Below are 25966 nucleotides of genomic sequence, written 5' to 3' on the forward strand. Positions count from 1 at the left end.
CAGCTTATATAATCAGTCTATTCCACCAAGACACACATGTTCAAAGGGCACGGGAGAGACAGAGAATCTTCTAAAATGTATTCGTGAATTCTTGGCCAACATAAAACCCAAGCCTTTCTTTTGGGGGTTAAGCAAAAATTCCTGGGATGATGGCGGGGGGTGCCTTCTCCTTGTTGGGCCAGCCAGAAAGCCAAGAGCCACCTTCTGATACATGAAGGAGCGGGCAGAGCCCCCAGATGGCTGGAGACACAGCGGAACCCATGGGTCTAATCTAAGCAGAACGAACTCGGCAAAAAGCCTGAAGAACAAGTCAAAAGAAACCCTACAAACGAAGATGCCTGCAAATGTTCTCGGGGAACCCAGACTGTCCAAGGAGGCCAGGGAGGACAGGGATTGGGCTGGACAAAGGATCAGCACGTTGGAGACAGCGGCTCTGTCCCAGCCTCCTCGTGCACGTGAGGACTACGACGCACAAGACCCGACTGATGGCACCTGCCACCGTGCCTGCCTCCTTGCCCCCTAGGAGAAACCCTCTAGGTGAGACTTCCAAACACCTGCTGCTCAAGTCCCTGCACTCTGGCAGGGGAAGGCTCTCAAGAAGAGATGGGACATTCAGCATGTAAGGGTGAGCAGGAAGGAGATTGGACGTCCGTCCGTGCATGGGAGGTGGCCATGACCGATGGACCCGGCCAAGGGCAATGAGGCAGCGGCCACAAGGATGATGTTATGGGCTGAACTGTGTTCCCCACAAAAGATATGTGGAAGCCCTAAGCCCCAGTCCCTCCGAATGTGACCTTCATTGGAAAGAGGGTCTTCAGAGAGATAATTAAGTTAAAATGAGGTCATTAAGGTAGGTCCTCATGTAATATGACTGGTGTCCTTATGAAGAGGGGAAATTTGGTCACAAAGGCAGGTACATGCAGAGACAGGATGTGTGAAGACGCACAGGGACAAGATGGGATGTGGCTGGAGTGATGGGTCTACAAGCCAAGAACACCAAGGACTGCCAGCCACCACCAGAAGCTAGGGAGAGGCAAGGAAGGACCCTTTCCTAGAGCTCAGAGGGAACAGAACCCTGCTGTTGGCACCTTGATGTCAGACTTCTAGCCTCTAGAACTTGAGACAGTAAATCTCTGCTATTTTAAGCCAACCAATTTTTGGTACTTTGTTACGGTAGCATTGATACAGATGGTAACAAGTCAAATGAAGATGAGAGAAGTCAGGACCCGAGAATCCGGAACATTCCATGGACAGAGGCCCACACATTAAAAAAGGAAAAGAAAGGAACAGAGATTCTTTTTTTTTTTTTTTTTAAGGTTTTATTTATTTGACAGAGAGAGATACAGCGAGAGAGGGAACACAAGCAGGGGGAATGGGAGAGGGAGAAGCAGGCTTCCCGCCGAGCAGGGAGCCCGATGCGGGGCTCGACCCCAGGACCCTGGGACCATGACCTGAGCCGAAGGCAGATGCTTAATGACTGAGCCACCCAGGCACCCCAGAAACAGAGATTCTTAAAGGCCAAAAGGATGCCTGAGACAAGTAGATTAGAAATATAGTGAACAGGTAAGGAAAAGGACAGTAAGATTGGTCACTAAATTAGCCAAAAAGCCTGTGAAGTCTCCATAGTGTAAAGGAGAGTTTCAAAAACGACCTGAGAATAATTACAGGGAGTAAAGGAAGGGAGAGATAAAGAGAAAGGGGAGGTCAGCCTTCCTCTCAGACTCAGAAAGAAGATTAATTCAATGACTTAGTTAATGAAATGACTGAATGAGAAAAAAATGTAATCAGCGCTGAAAAAGCATGTCTGCTCAAAATATTTTAAGTATCATGATTGGTAGTGGTTAGCTGCCAATATGATTTAAGGCGAATAAACAAAAGGAAATATTACCATAGAAACCAGATCAATGGGAAACATAAGTACAAAAATAACTTATAAGCAAACCTAGGATGGCATTTTAAACAGTCTGTTGCCTCCAAGGGCACACTCAAGGTCAGACTGTAGGGAAACCCTCTGGAAATTGAACTGTGATCACATGATGACACTGTGTCCATGACGCTTTGCAATGCATGCCCAGACTTCCGTGCCTACCTTTTCAGCTGACCCTCACAGTAACCCTGTGAGGTCTCGCACATAAAGAACCTCAGAGTTCTTGCTCAGAGGTAACAGAACCAAGATGGCGATTCAGGTGCCCGACGCTCGGGTCCCTTCCTACTCGACCACCATGGTCCTTTCCTGTGGCCGTGGAAGAGTTGACAATTTCAAAGGCATTCGGAGAAATAACCAAGGCTCCTTGATAGTAATAAAGATGCTCAATCATAACCCCAAAATATGACCATGCTAAATCTTTATGTTCCAACCCTGGGCAAAATAGGTAAAAGAAAAACTAAGGTGTATTCAAGATAAATGCCAGCATACAATGATTGATCAAATATGGAATGAATCAAGGAATTATAGAGCTACGTACTGCCATAAAAATGGGGGATCACCAATAGGAGGGGGCAGGAGAATGAATTCTGTGTTCAAATAGATATGAACTTGCACATCTGATTAAATTCTGAGTATGAAGGAAAAGTAAAGCAGAAAAGGGAACAGGGAAAAAGGGTACAGGGAGAGGCAAACATCTGCTCTATCTTATCTGAGGACAAAGGCAAAATAGAGGCAGAACCAATGAGAGAAGCAGAATTAGAAGGTGGCCAATCCTTTGAACATGAAAACATGACCTTTTAAGTCATGCTTGTGTAGGAGAGGAAAACCAAGTCACAACAGAATATATTTTTAGAACAACAAAAGTATTACAAGTAATGGAAAAGACAATGCACAACTCTGATCGCAGTTGCCAACAGAAAAAGTGAAACATAATAAAGCAACTCCGCCCTACTTAGAGTAGAAAGCTAAAAAAAAAAAAAAACAGGAAAATTAACACAATTAGACTAAGCATAGAGAAACAAGAGTGAAGTCAAAACAAGGAAGTTGATAAATAAAGCCAATTCAAGGGTCTTTGAAAAAAATAATAAAGTCAATAACCAATTGACTAAATTAAAAAAAGATTTAACTGTAACTTTAATAATCTAAGAATGAAAATGACAATCTGATGACCAATGTAAAAACAATGTTTAAGTTATGGGAGATGTTGTCCTTGGCCACAGCTAAAAACAAACCAAATAACGATGTTGAAATGCAAGATTTACTTACAAAATAAAAATTCTGGAAGTGACATAAAAAGAGAAAAACAGAATAATGTATATAAGACAAATAAGTAAAATAACTAGAGACTCACTCCCCAAAGGCTCCTAATTCAATATAATTATTTTTTAGTATTTTGTCCCAAAGTTTTTCTTTATTTTTATTTTTTAATTAATTTTTTTTTAATTCCAGTGGAGCTAACATACAGTGTTATAGTAGTTTCAGGTGTACAAGATAGTGATTCAGGATTTCCATACATCACCTGGTGCTCATCACAAGTACCCTCCTTAATCCCCATCACTATTTCCCTCATCCCCCACCCACCTTCCCTCTGGTAACCATCAGTTTGGTCTCTATAGTTAAGAATATCTGAATGCCAAAAAGTGTTTAGTAAAATTTGTCATTTTTTCTTCACTAAAATATTTTAAAAGTAGACAGAGGATTTTTCCTTAAAAAAATCATTATGCTTCCCGCCCCCATAGTATTTCAGTCATTCCTTTTAAAAATAGGAAGCTTACAAGAAATATTCCACCACTAGTTCCAAGTTAATTTTGCCAACATCTATTTGAGAAAGAGGAAAAAAAAAAGGCAGGAAATAAAATGTCTGCAGTTAACTAAACTACTTAGCTTACTGTTGAGAGAAACTCCAGTTTCCTCAACTTTTAAATAAAGACAAAAATTTTTACCTTATAGGACTATATAGGTGATTAAAGTAGTTGACAAAGTTCTCTGCCAGCTATGAAGTCTTATGTAAATGGGAGATTTACTGCATATATAAAGTTTCAACCATCCATCCATCCATCCATCCATCCATGAATGCATTCATCCATGCCACATCTACTCATCCTGTTCCAGCCCTACACTGGGCGGCGGGGGGAGGGGGGGTCAAACACAGGGTAAGCAAACTTGGCTAAATCCCCTGCTTTTTTTTTTGCACAACATTTTTTTTTTTTTATTCTTATGTTCATCCCCATACATTACATCATTAGTTCTAGATGAAGTGTTCCATGATTCATTGTTCGTGCACAACACCCAGTGCTCCATGCAGAACGTGCCCTCCTCAATACCCACCACCAGGCCAACCCATCCTCCCACCCCTCTCCCCTCTAGGACCCTCAGTTTGTTTCTCAGAGTCCATTGTCTCTCATTAAATCCCCTGCTTTTGAGAAGCTTCCTTTCAAATGGGGGAGTTGACATTAGATGAGAATATCACCCAGACAACCTCAAACTTTGTTCAAAGTGTATAAATAAAATGGACAGGAAGCTCTGGGAGATATAAGGGGGATCTGACCAGGTGTGTGGGTCAAAGAAGACTTCCTGAGGATATTGTGTGGGGTTCAGATTTGAAGGGTGTCCTGGTCAAGGAGCAGTGAGGTGCTGAGTGCTGAGGACACAGGCATGCTTCTTCCTGGCTACGTGCCGTCCACCCTGAAGGTGGAAACACGGATGGTACAGTTTCCTCCTACAGCTGGATATGTCTGTTTCCTTCCCCTAACTTCTTCTTATTCTTCTTTTAAAGATTTTATTTATTTATTTGACAGAGAGAGAGAGAGCACAAGCAGGGGGAGTGGGAGAGGGAGAAGCAGACTCCCTGCTGAGCGGGGATCGAGCCCCCGCATCGGGCTCCCTGCTCGGCAGGGAGCCTGCTTCTCCCTCTCCCACTCCCCCTGCTTGTGCTCTCTCTCTCTCTCTGTCAAATAAATAAATAAAATCTTTAAAAAAACCCAAAACATTGGCTGAATCAAATTCAAGGATCAACTGACATGTACATTGTATCCATGATCTATTTGTGTTTTGGTGAGTTTTTTTTTTTTCAAAAACCTTCCATTGCTCTCTCTTTTATATTTCTTTTTTTTCAAGACCTTATTTATTTGTCAGAGAGAGAGAGAGCACAAGCAGGGGAAGCGGCAGGCAGAGGGAGAAGCAGGCTCCCCCTGCCGAGCAAGGAGCCCGGCATCCCAGGACCCTGGGATCATGACCTGAACTGAAGGTAGACGCTTAACTGACTGAGCCACACCCAGGCGTCCCCATATTTCTTTTTAAAATTATATTTTCCTACAAGTATTTTGCTTTAGTATATAAAGCATTCGTCTTATTTCTGACGATGTACCTTTATATCTATTTGTAAATTTGTAAAAAAGATAATGCAATCTCCCTTTTCCAACTGGGATAAATGCCCTTTTAAAAATATTTTCCGATGAGTTTCTTTCTTTTTTTTTAAAGATTTTTATTTATTTAACAGAGAGAGAGAGAGCACAAGTAGGCAGAGCAGCAGAGAGAGGGAGAGGGAGAAGCAGGCTCTCCGCCGAGCAGGGAGCCTGATGCGGGGCTCGATCCCAGGACCCTGGGACCACGACCTGAGCCGAAGGCAGCCGCTCGATGAGTTTCTGATGCTTAACCCTTACCCGTTTGAAATTTATTTGTATGGTTACCAATGTCTATACTGATTGATAGGCAATTGTCTATACCGATATCCCCGGTTGCACCATTTGACACGGTTCTCATTCTTTCCTGGCTGTATTTTTCAGTTTGTCATTTAAGCTCAAATAATAGTTTGACTCTTTCTGCATCTCTGTTTCATTCATGACTTTCTCCATTTGAACGAAGTACCAGCGGTTTCTATCACTGCTGTTTTGTATTCTGTTTTAAGAAGACAGGAGGAAGCCTGTCACGAACACCTTGAAAGGTCACACAGTGTACTCGCTCGTTGGTTCTACCGCATCATCTGGCTACCCGACTTCAGGCTCTCAGGAGAACTAACAGCATGGAGAGTAGCCACGGGGAAAGCATCCAAACGAGGAAGGCACAAGGGCAGGGAAAGATTCAGTATTTGGAAACTAGCAAGAACAGACGCGTGTGGGATAATCAGCTAAATTCCCCACCAGGGCACAAGAAAAGCTGAACGGATGGGCAGAGGCCTGAACAGTCCCAAGTTTGCTTTCACAACTTTTGAGGGGCTGGTGAAAGGCTCTCTCTTCCTCTCCCACAAGTGAGTGGTGCCAAGGCCAGGCTCTGGGCGGTAAGTCGGCCCCTAGCGCTCTGCTGCCCAGAGACTGAATCCTGGGGACACCGGTTCAAACCCCTTCTACACTGGCAGCTGTGGGCAGGGCGTGCGGGACCAAGAAGGTGGGGATGTGTGTACGTCCAAATGCTCTGGAAAGCATAAAACTCTGGAATAAAGACTCTTTGCACCAAGCATTAGGCTGAACCCAAGACAAAGGTGTTCCCCAGAGCACTTGGGGTCCCCCAGGAAAGGCTGCTTGCCCATATGGTGCCTCAGGGGCTCTCGGGAGCATGCAGCCCCTGCTCTCGTTTCCTTGCAACTCTCACAACAGCCCCAGAAAGCCCTCTAACTGCTGAATGGAGACAGACACCATGACTATTCCAGGACCTGCTGAGACGGCCTTTCCTGGCATTTCTGAGTTTTCCTGCTCCTTTCTGGGCATGCCAACATCAAAATGTTGCTATTTCTCATGGCAACAAAGCAAACATTGACAGGGCTCTCGCCACGAACACGGCCGTCTCGTTAAAATGTTCAGGCAAGAGTCTGGCAGCTTTCAAGAGGGGCGCCTACCAACAGGAGCCAAGGAACAGCTCCGGCCAGGTCCGACTTGGCTTTGGGTCTGCTCTGCTAAAAGTTATGTCCAGACCACGTGGTGTGGGCTCTCGGAGACCTTCCTTACCAAACGCCAACAAAACCGAAGCCACCTGTTCCTGCCAGGGGAACACTGATGTGGGCTTCTCTGCAGTTCCCCCCGTTGGTGGGCAGAGGCAAGCTCTGGGCAGCCTGGGGACCAGGGGATGCCTGACCCAGAGGCACGCAGGAAGGTTCTGAACCTCCCTTGGCGGTGGCTTCCACCGAAGCAGCAATTACATTAAAAAAAAAAAAACAAAAAACCTCCTAGCTGGTGGAGGAGGAGGCTAGAGCATAAACACAGCAAAGACAAGATGACTAATTCAGCAAGGTCACTGCCTCCAAAGCCAGCCAAGCCAAGGGAGCTCTCAGGCTGCGTACACAGGGCAGCAAATCACCCTTTGAATGACCGCCCTTGTCTACTCTTCGGAACCCAAATGCCGGGTCAGACCCACCGCACACCTGGGAAGGTAACAGCACTCACCTCTGGTTCCTGAGTCATCGTTCCTGACGGCTGGGTCCCTCTGGGCTGCCTGAGTCCCTGTCTTCTGCCAGCCACAAGGAATGTGCTGTCACAGGTTCTAGATCACAGGCAGCCAGACACACCCACTGCCAGGCCCTTGCCTTTGAAATTCACATGAATAATAAAAATACCACCTGCTTTGGGGAAGCCCAAAAAGGCCTCATGACTCAGCCTGCACTGTAATTTCATTTTCTCTTCTAGGCCAAGGAGAAGAAAAGTAACATTGTCTTTTCTTTGTCTTCTCCTTCTAAAATGCAATGATCACTTTTATGCTCTATCTTGGCAAACGTAGGAGGAATTGCCCTGTGGAAAAGGTGGCAAACAGAGATGCCAATCACTTCTGCTTTTAACCTTTAGCCAAGAAAATCAAAGTCGCCGGCTCTCAAGCTTGGGTGTGCACTGGAATCACCGGGGGAATTTTTTAAACGAAACTGAGGCAGGTCCCATCAGAGATTTAGATTCAGTTAGTGTCAGGTGTGACATGAACATGGGTGTTTTTAAAAGGTCCCAGGGAGTCCGTCACAGAAAAGTGTGACAACCACTGATGTACTTGGGAGGGATAGTTCAGGAATCATGAAATGGGAAAAGCCCTGAGTTCAGGAGACTCAGGTTCTGGGGTGAGTATAACTGTTTAGTAGTTGCTGTCCTTGGACAAGTCACAGGATGTCTCTAAACCACAGTATTTTCATCTGGAAAACAGATTCTATTCCCTGCAGTTCTTACCGAGGGTCTTATAGCGATCAAGTAGGAAAGAAAGTGTTGGGAAAAAACACCAAGCACAATATAAATGTAAGGGCTGCACGATCACTATTTCCTTTTACAAAGTGAGGCGGATATTTATTATTTTTTGTATGTTTACTATCAATAAGAATGACATGTATCATATGACCTCACTGATATGAGGAATTCTTAATCTCAGGAAACAAACTGAGGGTTGCTGGAGTGGCGGGGGCTGGGAGGCATGGGGTGGCGGGGTGATGGACATTGGGGAGGGTATGTGCTATGGTGAGCGTTGTGAATTGTGCAAGACTGTTGAATCACAGATCTGTACCTCTGAAGCAAATAATACATTATATGTTAAAAAAAAAAAAGAATACAGTAGGAAGGGAAAAATGAAGGGGGGGAAATCAGAGGGGAGACGAACCATGAGAGACTATGGACTCTGATAAAGAAACTGAGGGTTCTAGAGGGGAGGGGGTTAGCCTGGTGATGGGTATTAAAGAGGACACATATTGAATGGAGCACTAGGTGTTATACGCAAACAATGAATCATGGAACACTACATCAAAAACTAGTGATGTAATGTATGGTGATTAACATAACATAAAAAAAAAAAGGTTTCCCAGATCAAAAAATAAAACAAACAAAACACCGCAACTTTGCATGTTCAGTGTCACTTGCAGCTTCCAAGGGATGCTGGGGTGGAGGCTAGAAGGATAACTTCACAAGATATGCTGAACCTGCCCTTGTTCTCTTTGGCCACCTTGCTTCCAAGATGATTCTATATTCTTCCCTAAACTAGGTATTTAATCTAAAAAAAAAAAAAAACTTTAAAAACTTTTCTTTAAAACTAGGAAATTCTAGGGGCGCCTGGGTGGCTCAGTCGTTAAACGTCTGCCTTTGGCTCAGGTCGTGATCCTGGGGTCCTGAGATCGAGCCCCGCATCGGGCTCCCTGCTCCGCGGGAAGGCTGCTTCTTCCTCTCCCACTCCCCCTGCTTGTGTTCCCTCTCTCGCTGTGTCTCTCTCTGTCAAATAAATAAATAAAATCTTTAAAAAAAAAAAACTAGGAAATTCTTTAAAAACTAGGAAACCGTCAAGAATAAGAGAACAGTTAAAAGGAAATAGCAAGGGGCGCCTGCATGGCTCAGTCGGTTAAGCATCTGCCTTCAGCTCGGGTCATGATCTCAGGGTCCCGGGATCGAGCCCCACATCGGGGCATCCTCCCTGCTCGGCGGGGAGCCTGCTTCTCCCTCTCCCTCTGCCTGCCGCTCCCCTTGCTTGTGCTCTCTCTCTTTCTGTCAAATAAATAAATAAAATCTTAAAAAAAAAAAGAAATAGCAATAAATATAATACAAAAAGATGGAAGTAATAGATCAGTATGGCAGGTCCCACACAAACATGAATTGAGTGGACTGCTCAAAGACATACTCTCAGATGGGATGAAAAACTAAATGCTGTTTATAAGAAATACACCTAAGATAATGAAAAAACTGAAGATGAATGTCTGGGAAAACCTGTACAACACTGATGCAAAGAAAAAGAATGCAGTGTGGCCATATGAAGAGCAGACAATTCCAATTCTAAGGACAGAAGCATGAACAGGATTAAAGCAGGTATTTGACATCATGAAATAAGTCAAAATGGGGCATAAAGCCATTAAATAGGCCTATAAAGCAAAAACTTATAGAACAATGTGAAGAACTAGAAAAAGAATCAGAAGTAGGAAATACATATGTATATATATACATATATATGTATATTTATAAATATGTATATGTGTACATATTATGTGTGTGTGTATTTCAGATTCTGATAAAGAAAGCTAGCACAAAATGACAACATATGAAAGACTTGCATATGCAACTGACAAGATAAAATTAGAGGAAAAAAGAAAAATGTTTAACTCAATAAACCTAAAAAAAGAACTCCAATAATAATAGCTATCATCTATTAGGTACTTATCATGTGCCAGGCATTGGTTTTAGAATGTTACAACTATTACCACATTTAATTGTCAAGTATCCTTCCAAGACAGATACTTTCTCTCTCTTTATTTTTCTTACCTCTCAGATGAGGAAACCAAACTCAGAGAGGTAAAGTTACCAGATGAAGGTCTGGAGCCCAGATGAGACTGTGAAGTCTCATGCCAGGGCCTTGCCTTAACCACATCACCCAAAAATACTCAGAGACAAATAAAATACTCAAAGAAGAAAGCATGAAGGTTTTAGTACAGATAAAAGCTAAAGTTAATGAAATAACAGACAGAACAAATCATAAAAAAGTAAATAAAATCTAACAAGTCCTTTGACAAGACCACTGGAACATGTAAATCCCTGGCTGGTCTGATTAAGTTCAAAAGAGAAAAAGTAAAACTGTCCAACATCATAAATGTAAAGGGAAATATATCATCATCATTCATTATATCAACACATTAAAGTAGAAAAGCTAACTGAATATATCAATAGCTGCCAAAGAGAAATTTGACAAAATCCAGCAATCTTTCCCAATAAAAACTCTTAAGCAAAAAAGGAATACATGGAAACCACCTAAATCTAACAACAGTCTATTTACCAAAAATCTACAGCAAATGCCTATAAATTGCTGAGGTCAAGACCTTTAAAATCAGGAACAAGAGAGATGCATCTGCTATCCTCATGATGATTCAACTCTTAAAGTTTCTAGTGATACCATGAGACAGGAAATAAAATAAGTTATATAAATATTAGAAAAGGAGGGACAAACCTATTTGGAATTTGCAGATGACTTGATCATATGCCTAAAAGTCTCAAGGAACTCTTATAAAAACTATTAGAACTAATAAGAGAAGTTGGTAAAGGGACTGGATAAAATGTAAATAAACAAAAGAGCTTTTCTCCATACCAGTAACATTGGGTTGGAAATAGAAATGGAAAAGAATCATAATCCATTCACATAGCGGCAAAAACAAGAAAGAGGACACAAATAAACACGGCAGGTGCAGGTTCTTTAAGAAGAAAATGATAAAATCTCATTAAAAATATGAAAAATAATATAAGATAAATAAAATACAAAATCTTATGAAAGAACATGGAAGCTGCACAGAGTCATCATAGGAAATGCACAAAAGTTAGAACAAATGTCTAATAACAGTCAAGATATTTTCAAAGAAAGAAAGCAAACAAGTAGAAAACATGCATTAATAGGCTGTAAAACTTAAATGAAACATCTGTTCTCAAAACAGTATGGCATTTACCTAGAAACAGATTAACAGGCCAGTGGGCCAGTACAGAGAATCCCAAAATGCATACAGATAGATACTGGGGAAAATAACATGATGACATTTCAATTCAGAAGGGAAAGGAAGCTAGAAAGTGTGCTAGAATAACTGATCATCCATCTAGAAAAGATGAAAGCTAGATTCTCTCCCTCATACCTCACATACAAATAAATATCAGAAAAATGAAAGCTTAAAATGTAAAAACTAAAAGAAAAAAAATATTGTGAGATACTCCAGGAGGAGAATATTTCTATAAAATTGAGGGGGAAATGACTTTCTTACATAACCCAGATGCCATAACGAAAACGGTGTTTGATTACATATTCTTATATATTTGTTATCACAAAAGATAGCAGACAAAAGAAAAATAAGGGGTTGGAGAAAATACTGGAACATGTATGATAAAAAACGGTTTAAAATCTGATATACAAAAAGACTCTCCAAAATGAGAAGGAAGACATGACCAACGCTTCAGGAAAATAACCAACAAACAGTAACAGGCAACTCACATGAGGGGAAATGCAAATAGTTCATGAAGATAGGACAAGATGCTCGATATTGTTAATAATAATAGTGTGGACATCAAAACAAGAAGATCTCATTTCCATCCAACAGACTGATAAAAATTAAAAGGCTCCTGGATATCTAATGCTGGCCAAGGTGTGGGAACAGAGATTCTCACATAATGTGGCTGAAAGTGTGAATCACCACAGCTTTTTGGGGAAGTGATTCCCAAACAATCCACTTTGGGGACTTTGATCTACAGAAGCAAACAGCCTAGAAAACCAGGCTATATAACAAAGGGCAAAACCCAGAAATAATCCAAATGTCCACCAACGGGAAAAGGACTAAGCTACGTTCCCTCTATAGAAATAAGGCATGTATTTAAAGAATGAGTTGTAGCCACAGTGACTGATCTAGAGGGAGTCCATGATAGAGTGCTAAATTTAAAAAGCCTAGTTGAAGATGATGTAAATAACACAACACTCTTTTTGTTATTAAAATGGAAAACTAACTAAAACTATATCCTGCATATTTTTCCAGTTTTATTCAGATATAACTGACATATAATAGTGGGTAAGTTGGGGGGCGCCTGGGTGGCTTAGTTGGTTAAGCATCTGCCTTTGGCTCAGGTCATGATCCCAGGATCCTGAGATCCAGGTGCATCTGGCTCCCTGCTCAGCAGGGGGGGGGGGGGGTCTGCTTTTCCCTCTTCCTCTGCCCCCCTCCCTGCTTGTGTTCTCTCTCTCTCTCTCTAAGAAAATCTTAAAAAAATATTGGGTAGGGGCGCCTGGGTGGCTCAGTCGGTTAAGCGTCTGCCTTCGGCTCAGGTCACGATCCCAGGGTCTTGGGATCGAGCCTCGCATCGGGCTCCCTGCTCGGCGGGAAGCCTGCTTCTCCCTCTCCCTCTGTGATCTCTCTTGCTTTCGCTCTCTCTCAAATAAATAAATAAATAAATAAATAAATAAATAAATAAATAAAATCTTAAAAAATATATTGGGTAAGTTGAAGGTGTACAACTTGTTGATTCAATACACTTATATATTGCAAAATGATTACCACCAGAGTGTTAGCTAACACTGTATAACATCATCTAATTACCGTTTCTTTTCTGTGGTGAGAATACTTGAGATTTACTCTTTTAGCAACTTGCAAGTATATAGCACAGTATTATTAACTATAATCACAGAGCTGTATATTAGGTCTCCAGAACGTATTCATACCCTATGACCAACATCCCCCCATTTTCTGCCCCCTCCAGCCCCTGGCAAATTATCTACTCTCTGTTTCCAGGAGTTTGGCTTTTTCTGATTCCACGTAGAAGTGTGACCATACGGTATTTGTCTTTCTGTGTCTGACTTATTTCATTTAGCACAACGCCCTCAAAGTCTACCCACGTTGTTGAAAGTGGCAGGACGCCTTTCTTTCTTGTGACTGAAAAATATTCCATCGTAGATATGTACCACCTGCTCTTTATCTATTCATCCACAAGCAGTGGCTACTCACCATTTTCCCTGGACAACTGCTGGACAAGGCACTAGCTTCGATGAAATACTTCCTGAGGAGATGTTTGCTGGGGTCAGGACTGTCCAGTAAGATGTAGGAACAGAAAAAAGCCCCGTGCCGAAGCAGGAATATGGCGATGTCTTCGTTTCCTAAAGGACAGAAAATGGCATTCAGATGTAGAGCGTGTCACAGCTGTCCAAAATGGCAGACGCTAATAGGTGAAACCGGGAAGGAAAAAGTAGTTGTGCCGGTGGACCTTCTCTATGACTTCCCTTGAGGTGGCAAATTCCTGTTCGTGACTTTTTGTGGGACTCTGCCCTGTGGAGCGCCTCCTACTGTGGTCCCATTTGCCACAGTTTGCCTGTCACTGAAATCCCTTTGCAGGGGCCAGTGGGGCCAATGAGGGAAGGTGCAGACATTTTGAAAGAGAGACAAATAACAGAATTTGCAAGCGTCTCCACACAGGCACTTTAAGAGCTAGGGGTGAGGGGGAAGACAAGGTCCCCCATCTCCAACGTGTGAGGGTTCCCATGGGTGGGGCTGACCGGGGGGGGGGACCCACCTGACTTGATGGCCGCGTACAGGGGTAAGCGCACGATGACAGGAAACTCGTTCTTCCTGACTGCGTAGCTTTCCGGGTCGGCCCCGTGCGTCAGGACGAGGAGCTTCACCAACCCCAGGTGCCCTCGCTGACAAGCCAAAGCCAGCATCCAGTTCAGCAGCCGCTGGGGGCTGCAGGGACCTGGCAGGAGATGACAGGACAAAGGGAAGGTGCCACTCAAGGGTTTTGGTTGTTCCCATTCTGCTCTCCCCTCAGACTGTCCCATTTCCAGCCGCAAGTCGCTTCTGTCAAGTTGGTAGTGTTTTCTGGAATAGTCCCTCTGAATTGCATATGCCATTTTCCCACATCATTATAAACCCACTTGCTCATCACATAATGCCACGTGAGGAAAAGCAGCATTCACAACAGCATATGAGGTACGACTGTAACTGGATTAAAAAAAATGCACGTGTGGAAATAAGACTAAAAGGTACTACCCCGTGTTGCAGTTATATTATCTCTGGGTAGTGGGGATTGTGACTGTTCACCTCACCCCTTTCCCCATCCCCAGCCCTGACCTCATCCCCAGAGTAGCATTACATACAGGAACATGGCCTTTGGAGACCAGCAGCTTAGGGTTAAAATATTTTAGCTGTGTAATCTTAAACAAATTTCTTAACTTCTCCCTGACTCAGTTTACCTATTGGTAAAATGGGACTAATAGCACGCATCCTCCCAAGTTTAATGTGAGGATTGCATGACATAATGTATGTCAAGTGCCTGGCTCAATATATTCTAACTCATTATTTGTCGTTATGTTTTTAGAGTACTAACACTTTAATGCATTTCTAAATTATCTGTGAGTACATATATTACTTTCAAAAATGAAAGAAAAAGTCTTTGATGAAAGAAATAGATCTAACTACCCAGCCTAAAACTTTGCAAATTACTCCCTGCAAGAACCACTTACTTAATTCCAGGAGGAAATAACACTTAGCGCACTGAAGGAACAGGGACACTGTGGGCTGAAGTATTACAATATCTTCAAGTTCAAAGTAATGCAACATCTTTTGGATGTAGCAGCCATGGAAAAATGATCTCATCCTCCATGCTGACACTTCCAAATTGCATCATAACATTGTCTCATTTCCAGAGGCTGAGAGTCCTTTGGAACCAAAGTGCTCCCAAGCACGGAGAGAGGGACCCTCCCCTCCATGGTAGGAAATTGACTAGGAAACAGGGGTGAGGTCAGGTTGGAAGAAATGAAAATCCAGCACAGAGGGTGCCTGGCACAGTGCCTGGGCTGCAGCAGATGCTAAATAAATGTCCCTTCTTCTCCCTCTGATTACTAGAATTAACAACTGAAAGGAGGTGGTGCTCAAACAGATATTAAAAAGTGATCCCCAACTGGCTTACAGCAACAATACCTAGAGAAGAGAAATCCAGTCACCACGCTGTGACTTCTGTTGAGGTTGGATGTATACCCGTCTGAGAAGGCTGTATTAGGCTATACTTCATAGCCATGATTTTAATGTGAAGAAATCAGAGCTCAGAGAGGTTTGGGAACTTGCCAAAGGTCCCACAGTTGGTAAATGACAAAGTCAAGACATAAACCCTGCAAAGCTAAAGGATTTAGACACTTGAAACCAAAGGGTGCTCTCTTAACCATATGAAACCCCTACATGTATTTTCTGAGGCCCGAATCCAATGATACTCTGAGAGAGCCCCATTAGGGTCTCCATCTTTCTCTTCCTCCTTTGCTCCATCTCCGCTCAGCTACAGAGACCAGACATTACATAATGACGTACCTTAAATGACGTCCACAACTACACAGTGATGTGCCTACCTCTGTGAGCTTCTCATCTCTTTTCTCAAACCCTCCCTTGTTCTCTAGCTGTGTCTCATACGTCTTCTGGTCTCAGACTCCTGACAGTGGCTGCCTTCCCTCCGGTTCGGGAATTCACAGGGGCACACACTGTTTTGTCCATCTCTGCACTTCCTGCAGAGTCCAGAACAATGCTCTGGACTCCTTTGGTCCTCAGTAACTCTGTCCCGAGTTGAGGTGAAGATAGGATGCCCCAAGAGCATGCTCAGGTCCAGCCAAGCTCCCTGCTCTGCAAAAGTGGGCAACCTAAGCCCTTTCCTCTCTTGTCTGCCAAGTAAACTCCTATCCACCCTGCAAAACCCAGCTCAGATGTCAGCTCCTTATGAAGACCAGACAAGACCATTCTCTATGTGTAAATACTTCACTGTGTAAATACTTCAACCTCAGCATGGTTACACTGCATGGAATTACTCCTTTCTGCTTTGATTTCTCTGCTTAACCAGGAGCTATGCAAGATCTGGGATCACCTTTTTAAAAAGTCTCCATGTCTCTCAAGTTCTGCAGAATGCCTGGTAAGGCATTAGTGAGAGACTCATATGGTGAATGCTCAATAAATGTAAACTGCACCAATTAGGTCATGAGCCAGCTGGTGTAGACACTTTGGGGCTACAACAGAGCTAATCTTGGGGATCCCTGAAGAGAGGAAGTCTGCCCTCAGGGGCACCCAGGCTCCTCCTTGCCCTCCTAGGTCTGGCTGCACCCAATCTACACCTGTGGACCATAACACGGTCCTGATTTCTATTCTCCTCATTCTCCTTCCAGACACATGAAGAAAGCACTGGCTTAGAACCAAGTCTGAGCATAAGTCTACTCAAAGCACACGGTTGGACAACCCCCCGACAGGACGGCTACATAATCGGCTACAGGCCCAATGCAAAATACAAAGGTGAGCCCCTTGTTCAAAAAAATATCAAAAATTTCAAGATGGCGACAGTGGAGTGTTGAACCAAGCGTGGGCCTTCTGAGTGCAGGGCCCACACCGTTGCACACCAATGAAGCTGGCCTTGTTCAAATAAAACCCTAACTCCCAAAGACCACCGCTAAGGTAATGCCTTATGAAGAAATGAGCTACCGAGCCACAAAAAGGCACGGAGGAACTTTAAATGCATATCGTCAGGTGAAGGAAGTTAATCTAAAAAGACCACAAAATCTATGAGCTCAACTATATGACATTCTGAAAAAAGTCAAAACTACAGAGACAGTAAAAAGATCCATGGTTGCCAGGGCCGGGGGCGTGGGGGGCGCTAGGGGAAGGGAGGGATGACTCAGTGGAGCCCAGAGGACTTTGAGGGCAGTGAAACTGTTGGGTATCATACACTAACGGTGGATACATATTATACATTTGTCAAAACCCATAGAATGTACAAACACAAAGAGGGACCCCTAATGGAAACTCTGGACTTTGGTTGGTAAGAATGTCTCAGTGTTGGTTCCTCAATTGTGACAACTCTATGATACTGATACCGAATGTAAATAATGGGGGAACTTTTTGGGGGGGGGAGGTATACGGGGGCTCTCTGTACTTCCACATCAACCGTTCTGAAAATCTGTAACTGCTTTAAGGATAAAATCTATTAAATTTTTTTTAAAAAGGGACATAGATCCATATTCTTTACCAAGTAGGGTGTGAAAGAATTTACCTCCTGAGCTCAAGGGAATGAGATGTGGGATGTGGCTCGACTGTCAGTTTGATGGCCCAGATTTCTGGTTCTCCTGCTTGGTGAGAGTGTAAAGAAACAGGTATTTTGAGGGAAAGCCGCCCCCTCCCCCCCCACCGACATCTGTCTGTTTCCCAAGAAGGGGTGATTCCTGAGAGGTGGGCAAGGAGCTCACGCCCTGGGATTTACCTGGCAAAGACTCGAGCAACTCCTGCACCACGTCAGTGTGCCCAAAATGTGCTGCCATCACAGCTGGATTGTCATCGGTGGGCTCGGTGGGCAGCTCCACCCGTCTCTCGGTGAGAAGGTACCGGACGGTCTCCAGATCGCCATAGGCCGCCGAGATGCTCAGAAGCTGGCCCTGGTCAACACAGAGCAGGGACAGGACTTCAGTGAGTTGGGTGCTGTTAGGAGTGGCCAAGAGAATCAACTGGACATGCTTCACCAAGTCCACGGGCGAGCCTGGAGCTGGTACCACGTGCGGCTGTCGAGGACTTAAAATGAGGCCCATGCAAAGTGAGAGGGGCTGGAGGTGTCAAATGCCACGCAAAGACTTAGTGCAAAGCTGTCAACTCTCTTGTCAATCATTTTTATATGGATCACACGTTGAAGTGATCTTTAGTATATTCAGATCAAATAAAATATACTAATATTTCATCTGTTTCTGTTTACTTTTTGAATGTGACTGCTAGACCATTCGATATAGATGTGGCTCCCTTTCTATTTCTTCGGGACAGCACTGCTCTGTGCCCTGAGCTTCATGAGAATGGAGATCACGTGAGTATCCCCATCTGAAGCAGTATATTAATACGTGGACAAGGAACATGGAGGTTCAGAGAGGTGTCGTGACTTGCCCAAGATCACACAGCTAGAAAATGGCTCTTGACTGTACAAATGGCCCTGACTTTTCATGGGCTCGCTAGGTCTGCAAAAAGAATGCTGGGTTGGCACGTACAGAGTTTGACCGCGTTACTGAAACTTTAAGTCCTCCTGAAGCTTGGCTATTTCTGATGGACTCGGGCATCCGCGGCGTTTGAGGCGGCGGATGCAGAATCGATGCACGTTGGAATGAGGCGACCTGTGCTATGGCATTTACGGAGAACCTACTGTGTGAGGATGCCAGGGGCAATCGTGACCTCCATGAGTTTACAGGTGAGTCTGGAATCTGCATGAAACAGCCACAAGCAAGCATATTTTACTCCTGATACAGGTGTATTAGGAGTCACTTTCGGGTGAGACAGGCAGGGATGGGACAACAGAATCCCAGGGATGAGAACTGATATATTAAGCTCTTATCATGTGCCAAATGCTGCATGGAACATTTTATTTGCATGGTCACGCTTCATCCTGATAACAGTCTTAAGAGGACTGTATCTGTTGTTGATTAAAAAAAAAGAAAAGAGCCAGTTATTTTACCTGCAAAGTGAGTTTATTTGGGAATAGCAGAGGAACTGCAATTCAGGACAAGGAAACTATGGTGAACCATAGGCAAGTCTGGAGAACAGAGTGGAGGGGCTTGCTTTTGTAAGGGAAAGGAGGAAGCTGGGAGGGTGTTTTACTGAGTTCCCTTTGGCTGGGCTGTTGCTGGGCAAGGAGAAATTCTTCCTTCCTCCTGCTTGGGTATGGAAAGTAAGCTTCTCCTCCCTGGGGAATGCAAGGTTTGCTTCTTAAGGTGAGTGGTAATGCATGAGAACTTGCCCTGCAGGGCTTCCAGACTCCCATTTTATTTATTTATTTTATTTTAAATTTTTTAATTTTTTTCAGACTCCCATTTTAAATGAGGTTTCCTTTATTTATTTTCACACTATGTTTCCATCTTGTGGGTGAGGAGGGATGGGAGGGAGGGAGTTAACAGTCTGCAGAACTATCCAGGATTTGAACTGGGGTCTGTCTAGCCAAAGCCTAGGCTCCATTCTGTCCAAGACTTCCCAGGAAATGTGGGACTTGGAGGGAGGTCCGGGTTGTGCAAGTGAAGTGAATGAGCTGGCCATGTGAGGTATACATTCAATATGACCAGAAAAGAAGAACCCACTGGCCTGCCAATCTGCCCAGGGTGCAGCCCGCTAGGCCTGCCATTCCAGGAAAGCACTTGCATTAGGGAGAAAAGCCACAGGGATTGATTAAATGATTCACCACACACAACCAACAGTTGTCTAGACTCTAGTGGGTAAGAGGCTTAAAAGCCCCATCCTCACAAAGTGGTGATGCCATAAGAAGTAACCCAGAGGCCAAGAGGGACCAGAGGGCAGGAAGGGTCGGGCTGGCACCTGGCTAGAGACAGCCCAGAGGCTCCACAGCATGTAGTTATTTTCATTCAAACAGCATAGAAAAGTATAATATAAAAAGGAGGCCTCACTCCATGCCTCTCCTTCCTAACGCCCTTTTGCAAAGGAAACTGCTCTTACATAGCCTTCTAGAATGTGTTCATCCATATCGACACATGGGTAATCCCATGTGAAACCACATGTTTTCACTTCATTCATTACAACTTTTATTGGCATATAGCAACCCTACAGAAAAGAACACACATTGTGTGTTCAGTTTCATGAACTCTTACAAAGTGAACACATTCATGTAGTGGACACCCAGACCAGGGACGCAAGATGATCTGTTCCCAGAAGTCCCCTTTCTGCCCCCTTCCGGTCACTCTTCTACCTGGAATAACCACTATCCTGACTTCTAACACCATTGCCAGTTTGTATATATTATTAAAGTGGAATTATACTTCACTTACTGTTAAATTTAAGTTAAATTTTTTTTTTTTTACTTTTTGCTCTGAAATGGAGATTCATAGGAAGTCACAAAGACATTCCTGAGGGGCATCTGTGTTTCCGTAACTCTGTTTCCCCCAACGGTGACAGCTTACACAATGTAGTTCAAGATCAAAACCAGTAATCTGACATTAGTATAATGTGGGTATATCATTCTGCCATTTTGTCACATGTATATACATTTGTGTGATCACCACCATGATCAAGATGCAGAATTCCTCCATTGCGAGATCAGTCTCTCTTGAACCCCCCCTTTATAGTTACATTCACTCTACTGCCCTCCACCATGACTAACCCCAGAAACCATGAATCTCTCTTCTATCTCTATAATTTCGTCTTTTTGAGAATGTTATACAAGTGGGATCATACAGAATGTGACCTTTTGAGACTGTTTTTTTTAAATCTCCTGCTCAACATAATGCCCTTGAGATCCATCTGAGTGGTGGTATATTTCAAAGAGTTTCTTTATTTTTTTTAATTTTTAAAATTTAAATTCAATTAATTAACATATAGTGTATTATTAGTTTCAGAGATAGCATCCAGTCATTCATCAGTGTTATATAACACCCAGTGTTCATTACATCATGTGCCCTCCTTAATGTCCATCACCCAGTTACCCCACCCCCCTACCCTTCACCCCTCCAGCAACCCTCAGTTTGTTTCCTATGATTAAAAGCCTCTTATTGTTTGTCTCTCTCTCTGATTGTCTTATTTTATTTTCTCCTCCCTTCCCCTGTGATCCTCTGTTTTGTTTCTCACATTCCACGTATGAGTGAGATCACATGATAATTATCTTCCTTTGATTGACTTATCTTGCTTAGCATAATACCCTCTAGTTCCATCCACATCATTGCAAATGGCAAGATTTCAGGTTTTTTGGATGGCTGAGTAGTATTCCATTGTACATACATACTACATCTTCTTTATCCATTCATCTGTAGATGGACATCTGGTCCCTTTCCATAGTTTGGCTACTGTGGACATTGTTGCTATAAACATTGGGGTGTGGGACCACTACATTTTATCTTTGGGGTAAATCCCTAGCAGTGCAATTGCTGGGTCATAGGTTAGCTCTATTTTAAACTTTTTGAGGAACCTCCATACTGTTTTCCAGAGTAGCTACACCAGCTTGCATTCCCACCAACAGTGTAGGAGGGTTCCCCTTTCTCAAAGAATTTCTTTATAATGCTTAGTATTATATTTATATTATATTTGTAGTACATATTATGTATTTTATATATTTACAATTTATATTATATTATATTCCATTGTATGTTCAACGATTCATCTGCTAAGAATTTTATGCTTGCCTTACTGCACTGGCCAGAACTTCCAGTAATATACTGACTATAATTATGTATAATTATTCTCAAATTAAACTGCTAGTATTATATTGAGAGTAGATATCCTTGCCTTATTCCTGATGTTAGGGGTAAAGCGGTCTTTCACCATCAAGTATAAAGTTAGTTGTAGGTTTCTGTAGCTATTCATCAGGTTAAGGAAGTTCCCCTCTATTCTTAATTTTCTAAGAGTTTCTATCATGAGGGTATTAAATTTAGTCAAATGGTTTTTCTGCATCAAGTGATACGATAATGTGATTTTTCTTCTTCAGTTTATGGCTTAATCCATTCAAACTGCTATAACAAAATACCAAAGACTAAGTGGCATAAAAACAACAAAAATTTATTTCTTACAGTTTGGAGGCTGGAAGTCTGAGATTTGGGGTGCTGGCCTGGTCAGGTGAGGGCCTTCTTCCTGATGGCCGATCTTTTGTTGTATCCTCATGTGGCAGAATAAGGCTAGGGAGCTTTATGGGGATCTTTTATAAGAGCACTAACCCCTTTCATGAGAGCTCCAGCCATATGACCTAATCACCTTCCAAAGGCCCCAGCTCCAAACATCATCACATTATTCAACATACACATTTTGGGGGGACACCGACATTCAGTCTGTAGCAGTCTATTAATAATGGAGGACTATACTGATTGATTACTGAGTACTGAACCAGTCTTGTATCTCTGGGATAAATCCCATTTGGTCATGGTGTATAACTCTTTTTATATATGGCTGAAATCTATTTGTAATATGTTAAGATTTTTTGCATCTATATTCATGATGGACAGTGGTCAGAACTTTTCTTTTTTGTACTGTCTTTGTCTGGCTTGGATATCAGGTAGATTGGACTCATAGAAGTGTTGGGAAGTGTCTGTAGAGTTGGTATTAATTCTTCTTTAAACATTGGGTAGAATTCTCCCACGAAACCATCTGGGTCTGTGGATTTCTTTTTAGGAGGTTTTAAATTATAAGTTGAATTTCCTTAATAGTTAAAGGGCTATTAGAATTATGTATTTTATATTGGATGTGTTATAGTTTCTATTTTTCCAGGATTGGTCCATTTCATCTAAGTTGTCAAATTTATGTGAGTAAAGTTGTTCATATTGTTCCCTTACAATCCTTTCGATATTTGCAGGGTATGTACTAATATTCCCTATTTCCTTCCTGATATTAGTGATTTTTCTCTTTTCTCTTTGTTAGTTTTACCAGAAGTTTGTCAATTTTGTTGATCTTTTCAAAAACAATACCTTTTGTTTCATTGATTTTTCTCTATTGTTTTTCTGCTTAAATTTCATTAATTTTCTACTCTTATTTTTGGCATTTCCTTTCTCCCACTTGCTTTGGATTTATTTTGCACTTCTTGTAGTTCCTTTAGGTGGAAGTTTGGATTATTACTTTGAGACTTTTCTTCTTTTTTAATGTAAGTATTTAGTGCTATAAATTTCCCTCTCAGCACTGGTTTAGCTGCATCCCACAAATTTTGACATACATTTTCGTTTTCATTTAGTTCAATGTATTTTTTAAATTTCCCTTGAGACCTTCTTTTTGACCCATGGATTATTTAAAAGTTTGTGGTTAGTTTCCAGGTGCTTGGGATTTTCCTATTAGCTTTTTGTTATAAATTTCCAATTTGATTCCTCTGAAGTTAGAGAACATATTCTGTCTGATTTTAATTCTTTTAAATGTGCTGAGGTTTATCTTATGGCCTAGGATATGCAGTCTATCTTGAGATATGTTTTGTGGACACTTGAAAAGAATGCATTCTGCTGTTGTGTGGAATGTTTCATAAATTTCAGTTCAATTCTGTTGGTTGATGGTGTTGTTAAGTTCTGTATCCTTGCTGATTTTCTGCCTGGTTGTTCTATCACTTGTTGAGAGAGGGTATCAAACTTTCCAACTATTATTGTGGATTTATCTAGTTTTCCTTTCTGTTATATCAGTTTTTGTTTCACTATTTTGCAAGCTCTGTTGTTTGGTTCATGTGCATTTAGGATTGCTATGTCTTCTTGGTGGACTGACCCCTTCAACATTATGAAATATCCTCCCTGTCCGTGGTAATTTCCTTTACTCTGAAGTCTACTTTACCTGATATTTAGCCACTCCTTCTTTCTTTTGATTAATATTTGCATGGTATATCTTTTTCTATCCATTTACTTTCAACCTACATATAGCCTATTTGAAGTGAGTTTCTCATAGGCAGCATATACTTGCTCATGTTTTCTTTCTTTTTTTTGTTGTTGTTGCTCATGTTTTTTAAATCTACTCTGGAATCTCTTTAAGTTTATGTATTTGGACTATTTATGTTAATATAGTTATTTGTATATTAAACCTAAGTCTGTCATGAAATTTTTTGTTTCATTTTCTGTTTGCTCCGTCTTTGATTTTTTCCCCTGCCTTCCTGTGGTTTCTGAGACATTTTTAAAATTCCATTTTGGGGGCGCCTGGGTGGCTCAGTCGTTAAGCATCTGTCTTTGGCTCAGGTCATGATCCCAGGGTCCTGGGATCAAGCCCCACATCGGGCTCCTTGCTCAGTGGGAAGCCTGCTTCTCCCTCTCCCACTTGTGTTCCCTCTCTCGCTGTGTCTCGCTCTGTCAAATAAATAAATAAAATCTTTAAAAAAAATAAAATAAAATTTCATTTTGATTGGTCAATAGTGTTTTGGAGTGTATCTCTTTGTATTGTTTTTAAAGTGGTTGCTCTAGGTATGACATACATGGCTTAACAAAGTCTACTGGTTTCAATGTTTTATCAATTAAAGTGAAGTGTAAAAACCTTTCTTCTTTTACAGCACATACAGAATTTATAATCAGATGGAAAATGCTTGATATAATATTATGTAAGACTAAGCAGCATGCAAATATATATATCCAATATGACGCTATCTATATTAGAAACAACACATGCACAGATCAGCAGACGGAGAGAAAATATAACGAAATTGTTAGGTGGGACTGTTTGGATGCATTAAGAATATGGTTACTTTCTTTTTCTCTTCCTCTCTACTTTTACATATTTCTAAGTTTTCTTTTTTTGAGCATGTGCTATTTTTATAATGGAAGAGAAACGTAAAAGAATACAGTAACCTGAACCTTCAGATCGGCCTTTTGTTGTTCACATTTCAGTTATGCCTCCCCTGTCCTCTGGGAAGGTGAAAGGGTTTGCATAGATGGTGGCAGGTTGAGAAGTTGGCTTGAAAGGACCAGAACCCATGAGTTTACATGTGAAATGAGGTTAAAAAAAAAAATCCCCATTATGATTATGATGATAACAAGGAGATAATCTGAGTGGTAACCTTCATCCAGGCCAGGTCCCCAGTCTGGCTGGAGGAGCCAGCATCAACCCTACCTTCTCCAGATGGGACGTGCTCTCATCACAAGCCTCTCTGAGCAGGTGCCGGGCCCTGCTGGGGTTTCCTTGCTTGTATGCAGCATGAATGCCTTCTGTCCCAGGGCACTGTGCTGTGGGGTCACCGCCTGGTGTGGACGGTTTGCTGCCCATGTCCTCAGCACCTGGGTAGACAGAAGCACACACACAATGTCACCATCACTTGCCAGGGCTGCTCATGGGGACCACTGGAGAGGAGAGCAGGATGTGCTCTCTAGGACATAAATGTGAGGATTCAGGTGGCCCTGAAATAATGCCAGTGTCACCAAGGACAGCAGACCCCGGGACCAGCAGCTCTGGGGGAGGGACTTCCTGTGTGGGGCTGGTGCTCAGCCAGGCTGTCTCTGCAGCCACACCCTGCCGTAGTGGAGGGGGTCCAGGACACCTAGGGCCGCTGTCTGGCTGGGAACAGCCAGGCTGATCTCATTGACAGCAACAGAAAAGCCAGGGCTTTGGTGATATAGCGGATGGTCCAGCCAAACTGTCCCCCTGCTGTTTCCCTCATGGGGACTTAGTATCTAGTGGTAGAAGAAAGAAAGGCCTAATGCTAGGGATTTGGAAATCTATCCCCTCTCTGCCTAGAAAACCCCACTAAGGGCATGGGATTTAGAATCAGCAGCCCTCATCCATACCTGCCCTTGCACAAATATGCCACAATATGATCTTGGCAGTCCCATAAAACTCTGGGCCTTGGGACACCCTTGGACCACTGATGTGACTGGTCCAGGGTATCCCTAAGAAATCGCGTGACTCTGCCATTCTGGTTATCTGAAATACTCCATTCTGGGTTATCTGAAATGTGGCTCAGCCATCAGTCAGTATCTTGCTGTTTTCTAATGGTGGACACTGGCTGTCCTGGGTGGAAGACGATCCAGGCTGCTCCAGGACAACTGAGGACCTGGTGCTACTTAGGAGGAGTGGTCAGCTTTGCAGGAGGCCATCACGCAGCAATGCTGGGGCATCCACTGAGCAGCTGTGATAGGCCGGGCACTGTACTGGGTGCTGAAGATGCAGACATAAAGGAAGTCAGCTCCTACCCTCACTGAGCTCTCCCCTTAGAACAGGGG

At 42.7% G+C, this 25966-nt stretch overlaps 1 protein-coding gene across 1 annotated transcript in view; it reads right to left on the reverse strand.

The window, feature by feature from the left end:
- The window catches only part of LRRK1 (leucine rich repeat kinase 1), a 79242-nt gene extending 54178 nt beyond the window's left edge, over positions 1 to 25064 (reverse strand). The window contains exons 1-4 of the mRNA XM_081831534.1: positions 24861 to 25064; positions 17599 to 17770; positions 13888 to 14067; positions 13326 to 13474 (exon numbers count right to left, since the gene is read on the reverse strand). Of these exons, the coding sequence (XP_081687660.1) occupies positions 13326 to 13474; positions 13888 to 14067; positions 17599 to 17770; positions 24861 to 25013 (654 nt within the window). The 5' untranslated portion in view covers positions 25014 to 25064. The remainder of the gene's footprint in view (positions 1 to 13325; positions 13475 to 13887; positions 14068 to 17598; positions 17771 to 24860) is intronic.
- Between the last annotated feature and the right edge of the window lie 902 nt (positions 25065 to 25966).

The sequence above is a fragment of the Leptonychotes weddellii genome, chromosome 9 (assembly GCF_054177405.1).
Source record: "Leptonychotes weddellii isolate Sample4059 chromosome 9, ASM5417740v2, whole genome shotgun sequence".
In the NCBI taxonomy this organism is placed as follows: domain Eukaryota; kingdom Metazoa; phylum Chordata; class Mammalia; order Carnivora; family Phocidae; genus Leptonychotes; species Leptonychotes weddellii.